The sequence below is a fragment of the Ostrea edulis genome, chromosome 5 (assembly GCF_947568905.1).
Source record: "Ostrea edulis chromosome 5, xbOstEdul1.1, whole genome shotgun sequence".
NCBI lineage: Eukaryota > Metazoa > Mollusca > Bivalvia > Ostreida > Ostreidae > Ostrea > Ostrea edulis.
In genome coordinates this window covers 84,204,799-84,219,470 of record NC_079168.1, presented here as the reverse complement: position 1 = coordinate 84,219,470, position 14,672 = coordinate 84,204,799, and the positions used below count along the sequence as shown (strand labels likewise).

Genomic DNA, 14,672 nt, shown 5'->3' with positions numbered 1-14,672 from the left:
ATTATTTTGGACTGTATGGGTATGCAAGACGTTGTTGACATGCATTAGAAATATTTTCAAGAAAAAAAACCTTAGAATCTCATCAAAACTGGAGCAGACGATGTGACGTCAAAATTATTGATTTTTCTGGTCTTGAATACAAAAGAGTTACACATCATGGCAGCCTCTATAGATCGCGGGAATTTCAATTTTTGACGTTTTCAAAATAGTCCTGAAGCTTATCTAGGCCATATATCAACAGAATTGTATGACAAATCTATATCATATGATTAATCCTATCATTTATCATGTAAAAATATTTTGGGTTGCCTTTCCCTTTAAACGCGAAGTAGTGATAAAGGAAGTGGACTGATTGATTTTTAAGAATACCATCAATTACTCCAAACACCGGTAAGACTTAATTCTGGTGATAGCAGTTCAAATACCAAATATTGATCACGTGCACTATAACACTCTGTGGGGTAATATTCTAGGTTTACGAATTTTCGTCACTGAACAAAAGAAGCAGCATTGATATAATCGTGCGCTCTCTTAATTTTCAATCTACCCCTGTCTCCGGGAAATCATCAGTCCAAAACTGTGTAGAGATTCTTGCTCGTTCCTTTGTCGGTAATAAAAAAAATCAATGTCCCGTCATACAAAAGTATTCAGTCAATTTCATTTTTTCTTAACATACATTCCAAGCTAAACTACATTTTTCTAAATATCCATCAGTATACGTACCTGTAGCTTCATCATTATCCGTTGTCTTTGTATCAATAATTTCCTTCACTTTGATAATGGGCAGCAACTACATTTTATACAATGAGAAGACTTAACGTCATTTCGTGATTTTACTGCAATTTAACGCCATGTATTTTGAAAGACGCATAATTTTACATCTCAAGACTCAGAGCTTTGGAAACCTACCCAACAATAGTGTGACTGCTAAGGGAACGGTTGTGTCCCACGCTGTAGCGGCGGAAGAATTTTTAAACCTGTCCAGGAAGTAGAGGTACAAGACTAGAGGACCGCTCCAGTCCCCCAATGATGAAGTGACACAGAAAACTCCCAAAGACAATCCACCGGAAAGAAAATTGTCCCCACTGATAGAGATTGTGGTCTGGAAAAAGTAAGACGTGCTTGTGTTTCTTACAGCTGTATTTGTAATGGAATTGACTTGTGTCCAGTTGAATGTGGCGTATCCCGGGATCATTTGATGCGTGGTAACAGACCTTCGTGTGTTCATTTCAGAAAGTGAAACCATCGGGGTTTCTTACATTCAGTACGACGTCATTCAGTTCTGACTGACGGGGGGGGGGGGGGGGGGGGGGTGTCAATAGAAGGGTTTTCATTTTGAATGTCAAGAAACGGTTTCAGTTATTTCATGCCACCAAATTTTTTTTTTCTCTTGATCATTGAGAAAATCGTCAATGGCATTTTTGATGATCAATACAAAACGTGAGCAGGGATCGCATGCAACGCTGCCTGTTTACCTTTTCAAGACGATAAATAGCTAGGAATATTAAAATAGGGTAGAAAATAGAAATGACAGGCCTGTTCCCTCGATCTTAACTTCATATATAAATTCTTGAAGATTCTACAACACTTGTGCTACTTTTTTTGTTTACAATTGAATTATTGGGAATATTCTGTCATCCTGATACATTTCCTATGCACATGCATGTGTTTGTATATATTTACGTTACTTTACGTGGAGTAGGAATACAAAGTGTGGAATAAGAACAGAATATCGTATGAATGATATCCATTGGATAAAGGGGGAAAATTATGTGATAAAATACATTTAACATAGTGCTTTGAACGATAAAATATCTATAGAAATAATTCTCAAATATTTAATTTAGAATTAGTTTACATCGCATTAGTACCGTGTCAATGCTATTTTTTAAATTCGAATCAATTTAATGCACATTATTTTACTTCGCATTGAATTTAATGCGACGTAAAATTTAATGTTGTATGAACAAAGCAAAAGTTACGAAGGCCGGACACATAAACCAGTGGGTGGATGGGGGGTTTGTTGCAATAAAATCACGCTTGGCATGTCACTTAATTAATGATGAAATGATACTAGCTAAAAATAGGGTATCAATGCTGATTTTCGAAAATTCAGATTTTACAAAGTAGACAATAAGTGTAGAAGTCTCCACTTTGAAAGTCAAGATTCTCAATCATTACTGGCCTCTGGTTGACAACACATCTTGACCCTACACTATAAAACGTGAATCTAAGGCAGATCACTCAAACTGTAATAGTTCTTCCGCATCCCTGTGTGTAATGCAGCTTTAAGATATTTCAATGTAAGCCGTCCAAGTTTGTAAGGACTGGGAAGACGGTTCTAACCTGACCTTGAACAAACTTTTCTGCGAGGTGCGTTGTCTTTGGTTGATTTTGGTCCAGCAATACTTGAGAAGAAGTCAAAAAGGTGAGAGACTCCGAATAAGAAACGTTTATTACAGCTCAGGCGAGCTAAAAATATACGTAATAATAACAGTAGATGATAAAGAAAATAATGTTTCTGTAAATACAATCTTGTCATGTTTAACAAAATGATATTTAAATAACAATTAATACTAATGCCATGTAAACATCACAAAAATTCTTAAACAATCATACAAGGTCTACATAAAATTGTCATATTACGTCATGTGTGTCAGAGACTGGCAAACAATAAAGACACGTGTATTTGCCCTTGCTATTATAACGTGAAATAATGTACATATAGACAAATAAAACGTAAAGGAATTGAAATCTATATGGTCTTAGAAAATATACAAAGAAATACGTCTTAAACAACTTATTGTTATTGAAAAAAATACCCCCAAGAAACCTCAAGCGCTCTGTAAGTATTGCATAGGAATCCATGTCCCCTCCCGGCCCCAAGTCAAGTTGTTTGCGTAAATTTCTTCGTGATGAATCTTACGTCAACAGTTCATGTACGATATTAAATACATACTTAATAGAATAAGATAAAAAAAAAAAAAAAAAAAGAATTTGATAAGCCTACATCTATTGCCAGGACCTTGTCCGGTTTGCATTTTCTTTAATTTTGATTTTCAGAACATGTCAACGATCATCCGCAAACGATGTATTTATCGTCACACCAAACTACTCTTCATGTGTATCCTTAGCCTTTAGTTCTAGTGCTGTGTTACTAACAACATCATCTCCAGTATTCTGAACAATAAAGATCGGCACCTAGCGTCTTTAACATTCCCAACTTTATTCTGCCCGCGTTTCTGTCACCACGTGGTTAACATTCCCAACTTTATTCTGCCCGCATTTCTGTCGTCATGTGGTGTCGAGATCTTCAGTGTTTGAATAAAAAGTAGATACATTTATAATCGATATTTCTAGAGAAGTGGGCGAATATTATTTTTTAACATCAGGAACTATCGTCATTTCGGTCTTATGTACATATGTGTGGTGAATTAGGCGAACATTTTGTAGATCTCAAAGAGAGACTGAGCACAAGAATGAATTCTGCCTATATGAAACTAAGTTACAATTTTTGTTAGAATAATTCAACTGTGAGTGACGAAGGCGAAACTTAGGTAATGCATAAATGCGACCGGAAAAACTACATTCAGCACAAATTCCCATAAATCTCTTAAAAATCAGTCAATCATGACGAAACTTCAAGTTGGTCTGTAACAATATATCAGTAAATCACAGATACCAAATTGCTGCTTCCTAAATCAATCAAGGTAAAAAACAAAATAATGTCCGATTAAGTTGTGACAGACGGACGGACGAACGCAATGAGAGCAAATTAGTATTCCATTTCCGCTCCGCCGGTAGGGGACTAAACATTTTAAGTACGCACACAACCATTACATAAGATATATATGGATCAATAATGTTCATCATATCAATATCATACAACGTTCTAGAACACCCTACCGGTGTTCTCTAGAACTAGTCACTACCGGTGTTCTCTTGAACAACTCACTACCGGTGTTCTCTTGAACAAATCACTACCGGTGTTCTCTTGAACAACTCACTACCGGTGTTCTCTTGAACAAGTAACTACTGGTGTTATCTTGAACAAGTCACTACCAGTGTTCTCTTGAACAAGTCATTACCGGTGTTCTCTTGAACTAGTCACTACCGGCGTTCTCTTGAACAAGTCACTACCGGTGTTCTCTTGAACAAGTCACTACCGGTGTTCTGTTGAATACGTAACGAACAGTGTTCTGTTGAACACGTATCTAGCGGTAATCTCTTAAACAAATAACTTCCTGTGTTTTCTTGAACACGTAACTACCAGTGTTCTCTTCCAGTAATGCCCAAACGGCGCAAAACCATAAACAATGAATTATTACTGCTCCGTTTTCTTATTCTGGTCATTATATATTAACGAAAGATCCATGGGCTTTAACAGTCACCTGAGCAACATAAAAAAAACCTCTTCAATAGACAGCCAATCAAACAAGTTGTGATTTGTTAAAAATGAAACTTAATTGACCTTAGCCTTCCAAGATCAATGTACAGAAGTAAAGGGTAGGGAAGTTCACAATGCTAATACACACCAAACTTCAGTAGAAAATGAACATGTAGTTATGTTCAAATGTAAACACAAGACAGAGGACGAACATTGGTCGGCGATGGACAACTAGCAAACTATAGACCACCTGAGTGACTCGGGAAACCTACAAAACACTTAGCAAAACGTGTAATTTACTTTTGCGAGTTTGGATTACTTTTCTTTGACATCATCCAGTGTCGAAGATTTGACACCAATAGAATAACAGCACCGAAAAACATGGAACTGCCTCCCACGTAGAAAGCGTTTTCATACCGTCCATCAATGTCTTTCAGGAAACCTAGAAAATAAAAAGGGTACACTGTACTGAAGCGATATTACAAATGAAGACAAAATATATGGCCTACGTGTCTTTATGTACATAGATCATTCATATCAACATATCTTTATCTAGATCGTGCATATCAACATGTCTTTATGAATATCATGCAAATATATATTTATGTAGTGTTATATATATATAATGATACGTGCCACATTTGCTGTGACACGGGGCCTCGGTTTTTACGGTTTCATCAGAAGGATCACCGTATTTAATCGCCTTTTACGAAAAGCAAGAGGTAGTTACTAAGGATCTATTCTAACCCGGATCGGGAGTTGTATGGATGAAAAATCTGTATATATCAAAAATCAAATTCGTACCTGAGAAGGGTGGCCCTATAAGCATCCCGACACCCTGAAAGCTGATCAGGAGCCCGAAGGAGTTGATGAGTTTCCCCGCTCCCAGCAGGTCAATTAGTATGACCGATTTCTGGGAGATATATGTACCTATAAGTATCCCATACACACCGCAGACCACGCACAGATGAGTGTAGGTTGGGACAAACGGAATTATGAAGGAAATGCCCCCTACCAGAAACATGACACCATTGTATATATAGACTCGGAATCTTTTAACGTTCTTCAGATCTAAAATAGTTCCAGAGAGCACTCTTCCCACTCCGTCTAAGGCTCCGGTGATGATCACGAGAGACGCGGCCTCCATATCTGTTGCACCGATCTGTTTGCCGTACGCTGGGAGAAACACAAAGGCAGACTGGAAGGCAAGCGTGAACAACAAAATAGCTAGACAGAAACATAAAAAACGGAAATCTTTTAAAAGCGAAAGTTCTAGGTACTTCTGTTTTGACCCCGTAGATTTTGACTCTGTTCTAAGGAAAGCACAACATTTTCCATTCTTCTCTGCCACGGTTCCATTCTGTAACGACACACATTTTTCTCCATTATCAAGCAGTGATGCGTCTTCTCTAATAACATCGATGGTTTTGCTCTTTGGAACGACCGTGCTTTCGTTTTCGGTATCCTTGTACCCTGAGTTGTCAGATTTGAACTTGGGGTTACTCTCTTTTGAATTCTCGTTTAAACTCTCGTGAGATGCTAACGCATTGGTGTCTCTCAATGGAACTTTGGTACCGTCCATTATACTTTTTCTCCTAGAAATGTAAAAGCATAATTCATCACGGTACCGCAGAACAAATCACACCGCTGCAATAGATATATGTATAAAGTAACGATACAGCATTGCAGTTCATTTAAAATGCCAAATTCGGAATAGAATTCTTTCTAAAAGTGAAATACTTTCAATCCACATGGATTTTGTAATTATGTTTGTAGTGTTTAGGGACAAGATCCTGTAGAATATATTCCCTAATGAACAGAAGTTTTCAAGAAACAAGACGTTTACAATCATGAACTGAATGTTGATTATCATGTGATCATTTTGGATTTTATTCTTTTAAATTAATTAACAACTGTGTCGATTTCTTCATTCATTTTTTGACATTATATGGAATTTTTTTTTCATAATTCTGGACATTTAAATGCTACTTTCACTTCTGTAACAAAAGACAAATCTTGCCTTTTGTCAAAAGCCATTAGTAAACGTTGTCTTTCCAGTGGTCGAAACAGCATACCGCTAATACATATATGTATAGCAAAACACGCCAAAATGTAAAATCCCCCGGTAAAAGCGTAAAAGTGGAATGCCAGTTCTACAAGCGCTGGGATGACGAACGATCCGAATCCTACCCCAGACGTAGAGAGTCCGACTGCAATACCTCGTCTTTTGTTGAAGTAAATTCCCACTATCATAACGGCGGGGGCATATGCCAAACTACGTCCGAAACCTACAAACAAGATCATTAATGAACAACATATATAAATATACTTTAGATGCACTCTCTGAAATGACAAAATAAAGAAAAGTTCTAAAGAATTCATTTTATTTATACTGTACCTCCTAAAAATCCGAATGTGAAGAGTACCACTTCTAGGGTTGGTGCATATGCTGTCATGATGAGCGTGGCAGTGAAGATAATGGACCCTGTTATCACCACCACTCGACAGGAAAACTTGTTACAAAGGAAGCTACACAGGGGCCCTATGACAATGAAAGTGATAATGGTTACTGTTCAGTTCAGGCCGCTTACTCTTTCGCTCCTTTGTGTTTAAAGGCGAAGATGCAAAGGAACAAACGTGCGAAGACAAGGAAGGTTGAAGTTGCGGGGGAGAAGGAGCTTAAGTGCGAGTGCTTTACTAATACCACTTCTCTACCTTCGCAACTCCATACTCTCGCCATCGCAACTTCGTTTGATTAAGTGCAATCAGAAGTTATCAATACACATGCGTGAAACCAGGAAAAAGTGCGAGTCTGATGATGCCGCTAGAGGTGTGCTGGTGTTCGTTTATTTTCTACTACAACACTGTACATATTTAAGTGCATCCATATACGAAGCCGCAAACCTCAATTTTTCATATTCACTAGCTTTATAATAATCAAGTTCTCACATCATTTACGGCTGGGTTGGTATCTTACTGTGTAATGTCATATATAAAATGACACATACATAATGAACATAAGGCGAATATATTCAATTATGCGAACCTGAACAATTTCTTTCTGCACAAATTTGTTCAAAACTTATTTATGGATTGAGATAATTAAGTTTTGATTAGATAGATGTTTTTTTTTTTCTACCAAAAAATTGGATTGCATAGACCCTTTAAAGAGAACTTGATAATTAAGTCATCCATCCTGGGCATGCGTATATCGGAACTTCTTCACATAAATTAAGCGAAAGAACGATAGTGTAAGTGCGAGAAAGCGAAGGAAAGACTGTGACAATGCGTTATACTAGTATTGCTACGCCGCCTTCATATTTAGCACCTTCGTTCTTGCAAATCTCTTCTTCGCATTTCACGCATTCGCACTCGCATTTCGCCCCTTTGACCTTGCAATCTCGCCCTAAATGTGAAGTAGTGATAGAGGAAGTGGACTGATTGATTTTTAAAAATACCATCAATTACTCCAAACACCGGTAAGACTTAATTCTGGTGGTAGCAGTTCCAATTCCAAATACATGTACTGATCACGTGCACTATAATACTCTGTGGGGTAATATTCTAGGGTTGTGAAAAGAAGCAGCATTGATATACAGTGTAATAATAATTCCCTTTGTTTTAGATACACTCCCGTCTCCAGGAAATTATCAGTCCAAACAGTGTCTTGTCCGTCCCTTTGTCGGTAATAAAAAGACCAATGTACCCGTCATACAAAGTATTCAGTCAACCTAAATTATTTATCATATATCCCATACTAAACTACATTTTTCTAAATATCAATCAGTGAATGTAGTTTTTTCGTTGTCTTTGTATCAATATTTCAACACAGACTGTAGAAGTTCATCCACTTGGATAATGGACAGCAACGGCAATTCATATAATTAGAAGACTCGATTGATTTCGAAAGTTTACTTCAATTTAACACCATGTAGTTTTAAAGATGAATAATTTTAAAATTCAAGACAGCAGAGCTTCGGAAACCTACCCAACATTAGTCTGACTGCGGAAGGAATGGCTGTGGCCCACGCCGTTGCAGCAGCAGATTTCTGAAACCTGTCCTGGAAGTAGAGGTATAACAGACCGGAGGACCGCTCCAGTCCCCCAATGATAAAGTGACACAGAAAACTCCCAAAGACAATACACCAACCCCACCCGCCGTCCGGTGCCACATTTCTCGTCTCCTGTGAAAAGATGAGTAGTTCAACCAAAGCCTACAGAAGACATGCAGCTAACAAGGTTATACATTAAATTTAAATTTTACGACTTACTTTAGAAATATGGTCAAAACATAAACAATGTAAAATAGTAGCCAAAATAGATTCTAAAAGTGTTCGTTTGAAGCCCGATATTAGGAAGTATATGTTCTGTTTTGAGCAGGGGGATCTTTATCGTGCTATTGGGTCTCGGTTTTTGCGGTCTCATCCGAAGGACCGCCCCGTTTAATCACCTCTTACGTAAATACCATTACTGATTATCTTCACATAGATTAGAAATTGAACAAGGTAGATTTAGCAATATTCCCAGAAACGAAAGAAAATGTAAATTATGTTCTGAGAGTATTGAAGATGAACATCATTTTATATTAGTATGTCCTTTTTATAATGATTTTAGAAAACAGTATTTAAAGAAATATTATTATAAACACCCCTCCACTTTCAAGCTTGTCCAACTATTATCAACTGGAAATATTACGGAATTATGTAAACTTGGTAAATGCCTATATAAATGTTCATCTATTAGATCTCAGTTATTTATAAGATTATCCTCAGTATCTATCTTGTCCATATACATCAGTATGATATATTATGTTCTGTTACTATTTCATTGTACAAGGAGTAAGCCCACGAAGGGTCAAAATTGGCCCTGTGAAATGTCCAAAATTAAAGTGAAGTTTCAACAATTTATTTTCTGCATAAAAGTTAGCCTATGTAAGTTCGTTTATCAGGGTGGTAAAATTTTTGGAATTTTGGACTGGTGTATCTGAGACCTACTGCCCCAAACATCGTGAAAGACAAGAATTTGCTTAAAATTACCACATTTTTGTAATGAAATGCTCAAATGTAATATAAAGCATAGACATGGACCGAGTGCATAATGACATCAATTTTATAATACCATCATAGAGGTAATAGAAATATTCTACTGGTCCTGACCTGTGCTGATATTTGAAAATAAACATTTGTTAATTATCACAATACTTGTAACCGATTTTCAACATATTTTATTTATGCTTGTAATATCGTATAAAACGATATAAAATAGTCTCAATTTTAATATCTGAGGTGATAAAACATCATTTTATAGGTGTATGTCCGAGATTAAATTAATTTCAATAAAGAAACATTGTTTACAATACGTTTACTGAAATTAGTTGAACCCCGTCGTGAATTTCAACAGTCGAAAAATTTGTGACCGTCACAAACATTGACGCACCATCACGGTGCGGTCTGTTTGAAAGAAGAATGAAAAACTGAAAACAAGGAGCCGTTCACATGAAGTAAGTATATTCGATATCAAACAATAGATAAAATTCATACAGGTCTTCGTTGTACACAAATACTAAATTGTCTAGTCAAACATGGAATTTAACAAATGATAGTTGGGTTGCTTTCACAGTTCTTCTTGGTCACGTTTGAGCTACGATATGCAAATAAAATGTTCACTATAGTGTCAGATTTGCAGTATCAATATTGAAATGTATATTTACCATCTAACAAGAATTATCAACATTATTAATTCATAATTCTTATCAACTGATTTAATATCTAAAGCGATCAGAAAGACCTGTGCAAAGCCTGTACAGCTAGATAGCCTTCATAATTATCGCTATGAGCTTGTCATATTTACAATGTAAGTGTTGAAAATTGTAGTCAATATTCTTTTATATATTTTTTACTAATTATGTGTATTGCTATCTATTGCAAATGATGTGGCTTTTAAAATATATATATATATATTTATTGCAAATGATGTGGCTTTTAATATATATATATATATATATATATATATATATATATATATATAAGGTCATATGCTATCGATCTAGTTATATACAGTACAAGCCTAAAGTAAAAGTTATGATTTCTCTAAATACTGTACCAGAAACGACTCTTTGAAAAAGAAGTTCCTGGTATCTAAAGCAGCGTTATGATATCGTAATAATCATTGTAAAACTTTGTTTCTTCAAATGGGTGCCCCGAGAATCAATACGAAAAGTCACACCAATGGGGTCCAAAGTTTTAATATTTTGTTCTGTTACATGTATCGGCATATAGCTTGTATTTTATTTTACAGACTGTCACTTTATCGCAAGTTCTGTAGCTTTGAACAATCATCTGGTATTTGGGGCATAGACAGTACAGCTCGGGCATTGAATTCGGTTTTAAAAACTGGGATGCCAGCGATATGCTACGGGTTGTTGATGACAATGATAGCGAAGACAGTGTAGTTGAGGAATGAATCATACTTCATGAGAATGTTATGACATGCATATGAAAGTGAAGATAACGAACAGTGATAAATCTTATAACTCCTATAAGCAATACAAAATAGAATAGGTCTGGATATACCAGAGCTATATATATATATATATATATATATATATATATATATATATATATATATTACAATTGTGTTATGTTACATTACAGCATATATTTCATATCAATATATACTAATTCATGTCTGTCTGTAAATATTACATGCAGTGCAATTTAGTTGTAGATCACATCTGCTTTTTATTCTAATATTCCTTTATGAAAATAATTTAAGAAATTAATAATGTACATCATGTTTTAATTGTCAATTAATTAAAATGTTGTATTCTTGGTATAAAATCGTTAACATACTAGATACTTTTACTCCAAACTTTTGAATTCATTACGATATATTAATAAAAGGCATTAAGATGCATATTGTTTATTTGTAAAAAAAAAAAAAAAAAAAAAAAAAAAAAAAAGTCTGTATACATACAGAAATACGTATTGTACATTTTTGCATTATAGCAACTGTGTTTTGGCACACTGGTTTGATTACGTATTACTCCGTTAACCTGATCAACACATACGGCTCACGGCGGGTGTGACCGGTCGACAGGTGATGCTTACTCGTCCTAGGCACCTGATCCAGTATATCCAGGGGTCCGTGTATGCCCAACTCTCTATCTTATATTATTTATAGGAGTTATGAGATTGATCACTGTTCGTTATCTTCATCTTCCATGTATCTTGGGTAAATCACAGGCATTGGTATTGCTTACTATTCGAACCCAATTCATAACCTGTTGGGTATATATGGGTTGAATACAACAGTACTTTCAACTATGTCTATTAATTATGTCAGAAGAGTTTTAATCATATTTTAAATTTGTGTTTAACTTTATATGTGTGTCATAGTAATTACGAAATAAATCAATCAATCTTAACAGCACATGTATGCATTTTATTTTACTGCTTTGCTCATATGCAAATGTATGCATAAATTAATCCAGGTGTGCACTAAAATTCTGTACAAAAAGTTTATTCTTACATTTAAGACTTACAATAACATTGTATATTTTCTTCCTGTCTCACTTATCTGTGAAAGATTTTTTGGCTTTTGAACGAAATTATAAGCAAATTGTATGATTTTCTTACAAAAAGTACCAGGTTGTTTGGATCTAAAAAAAAAAATAAAAAAATGTTTTCCTGAAATAATAAAAAAAATATATGATCACTAAAATACTGTTTTCTTGTATTTTAATTCAACACTGTAAACAGTAATATCTCAAAAGACAAAATGAGGAGTTCTGGAGTATTCAATTGAAAATTGATGAAATTCAATTTTCTTTAAAAAAATGAATAAAAAATTGTGAAAAACAAACGACAAATACTTGTGATCTGGGGTTATCACAGATGTTTCTATAAATATATGAGGAATTGGTACAGGAAAAATCACCAGGTGTATCATTCCACCTTAACAGTCCGACATGTGTTTTAATACTATAGCAGCTGGACACGTTGACTTACTTAGCTATCAAGCTAGGCAATAATTATACTGAAAAGGGGGAAAATATACAGTACTGCTGATTATCATTTTCAAAAGGAAGTAAGCCATTGTGACGATGTGGCCATGCTCTAACTTTTCGTGTCTCACACAAGCAGAGAAATATCTACTTGATGAAAGTACCTGAAAAGACTACCCGATCATTTTGGGCAGACGATAATTAAATGTATGGATAAATAAAGGTATGCATGTGCTTCAACGTTCGGAATGAAAGTTTCCGACACATGATAATACAATTTCAACATTTCTATTAACGACCTTCCAGATAAGAAATCTTTACAGGTAGCACGTGTTTATTTCCCTGCTATGGGCACATTCCATTCCCCCGATGTTGAAAGCCACTTCTTACCTCGATTACAATGGTGGGGAGACCTTCATCTATTTCCAAGTCTGCCCCTTGGCCTGTTCTAACTTTTTCTCGTTCCTCATTCTCCATCAGGATCGTGTACAACACACGACGTTATGTATCTGGAAAAGAAGGTTATAACGATGTGTAAAGGTTGATAACACTGAAGAGGTGGGAAAACGTGAAGCTTGACAACCACGTCAGCCCTGTTAAAATGTTCTACTTTTTCACCCGTCACTTAAGAATCGTAGTACATGAACACTTCATATACAACAATTATCAATCTTAGAGGGTGCTTACATCAAAAATTTAAAAAACAAAACAAACAAATGAAAAAAAAATGAAACAAACCTTTTTTGGACGTGTATCAAATGAATCGATTTTTAAAAGTTGTCGAGAAATATCGTACTTAGAGATTTGGTATGACCTGGTAGCTTAGCGTTTTGACTCGATAGTCCACATCATCAGTAAACGAATAGAGTTCCTGACAGAGTTACTAGTCCTGTACCAGATTTTCTGACCTGCTGGTGACTCAAGATAAATTGTACATGTAAAACCTATCATTTTTATACTTGAATTTGGTTTATTCAGAATATTCAGAAATATTAGATAGTGATCAGAATAATGATTCCCTATTTCCTACATGATAAATACCATCAGACCTTTCGTCTAAAACGTCAGGTACAAAGTGGAGATGTTGGAATATAGGCCTCCGAAATCATTCATAAATCGGAAGTCTATTCTATTTATTCATTTTAGATTTTCCTTTTTTAACCTGGTCTATCATGGGTGAAGGTCTTGTTTGTCATAAACCAAAAGGATTTTGACCGGCACAACGTACAGACTATGTGTTAAACGTATCAATCCTCCCGATTTCTAGTCGGTCTCAGGCCATTGCCTGGTTCTCCTTCCCCTTAAATTCAAGATTATGAGATTGATCACTGTTCGTTATCTTCACCTTGCATTCAACTGTACAGGAGCATTTAGAAAACCTTTTACTCAGTCCCCTCAAGCCAGGAAGAGTATTTGGTCAAATATAGTGAACTTTCTCTTGTGAACCTTATTTTCATGTAGATTGCGTATCATTATCGGTGCAAAAGTCCTAAAACTTTTCTTGAAGTCAAATATAGTTGTACATGCCTGAATTTTTCGGGAAAAGAAAAAATATTTCATCCAAAATTTCACTGCTCAATTTAAAGGAAACTCACACTTCAGTTTGAGATTTTTCGAGAAATCCAACCATGGATCCAATATGACAGTTTAGACAGTAACTTTAGACATTTGGTCCACCTATTCATTGAATGGGGGAAATATACGCAACCATGTAAAAAGCACATTGTGGCGTCATATCTAGCGTTGGCATATAGCAAATCTAAAAACATAGGTGACTTGGTACAATCGAGGAGTGATTATATCATTGAGAAAATACGGTTTATATGCTTTTAATGAGTTTATGTAACATCTCAGATCTACGTGAACTTGGATAAACAAATTTACAATGGCGAAATACATATCTTCGTGCTTGCATTCGAATCGACGCCGTTTTGACCAAAATGTTCAAGTTCCATAGGTATGGTTTAATTTTTCATTAGTTTTCTATATCTTCCTTTTAAACATGTATATACATGTTACCTATATGGAGAGCTCTATAACGATCTATAATCACTCTTCGATTAAAACGCAATTGTACCAAGTCTCCTAATATGTGTTACGGCGTGACCGTGTTTGAGGGCGAAGCAAATAATATTGGCATTAGTATCTAGATCCATAACAGGACTAAAAATATCCCGAAATATTAGCACCAAACGTGTGAAGACAGAGCTCAGTCAAAGCATTCTAACTTTAGACATTTTTGATCCGCCTATTCATTGAACGCGAGAAACTCTATGCAAC

The 14,672-nt window shown here is 35.5% G+C and overlaps 1 protein-coding gene across 1 annotated transcript; it reads right to left on the bottom strand.

Moving 5' to 3' along the window:
- Positions 1-2,434: 2,434 nt before the first annotated feature.
- LOC125651608 (monocarboxylate transporter 14-like) lies at positions 2,435-13,842 on the bottom strand. The gene is made up of 7 exons (XM_048880290.2): positions 12,783-13,842; positions 8,376-8,571; positions 6,786-6,929; positions 6,408-6,675; positions 5,192-5,982; positions 4,688-4,829; positions 2,435-3,311 (listed from the first exon to the last, which is right to left on the bottom strand). Exons 1-7 carry the CDS (start codon positions 12,867-12,869, stop codon positions 3,272-3,274), a joined length of 1,668 nt encoding a protein of 555 aa, XP_048736247.2. The 5' UTR covers positions 12,870-13,842; the 3' UTR covers positions 2,435-3,271.
- Between the last annotated feature and the right edge of the window lie 830 nt (positions 13,843-14,672).

What these genes read in the sequence shown, in the direction of transcription:
- LOC125651608 (XM_048880290.2), bottom strand. Translation starts at nt 12,869, where the DNA reads ATGGAGAATGAGGAACGAGAAAAAGTTAGAACAGGCCAAGGGGCAGAC. An exon ending in CTAATGGCTTTTGACAAAAG is followed by an intron (nt 5,983 to 6,407) that starts GCAAGATTTGTC and finishes TTACATTTCTAG; the next exon opens with GAGAAAAAGTATAATGGACG. An exon ending in AGTAATCCAAACTCGCAAAA is followed by an intron (nt 3,312 to 4,687) that starts GTAAATTACACG and finishes CAAACACTGAAG; the next exon opens with ATCTCGACACCACATGACGA.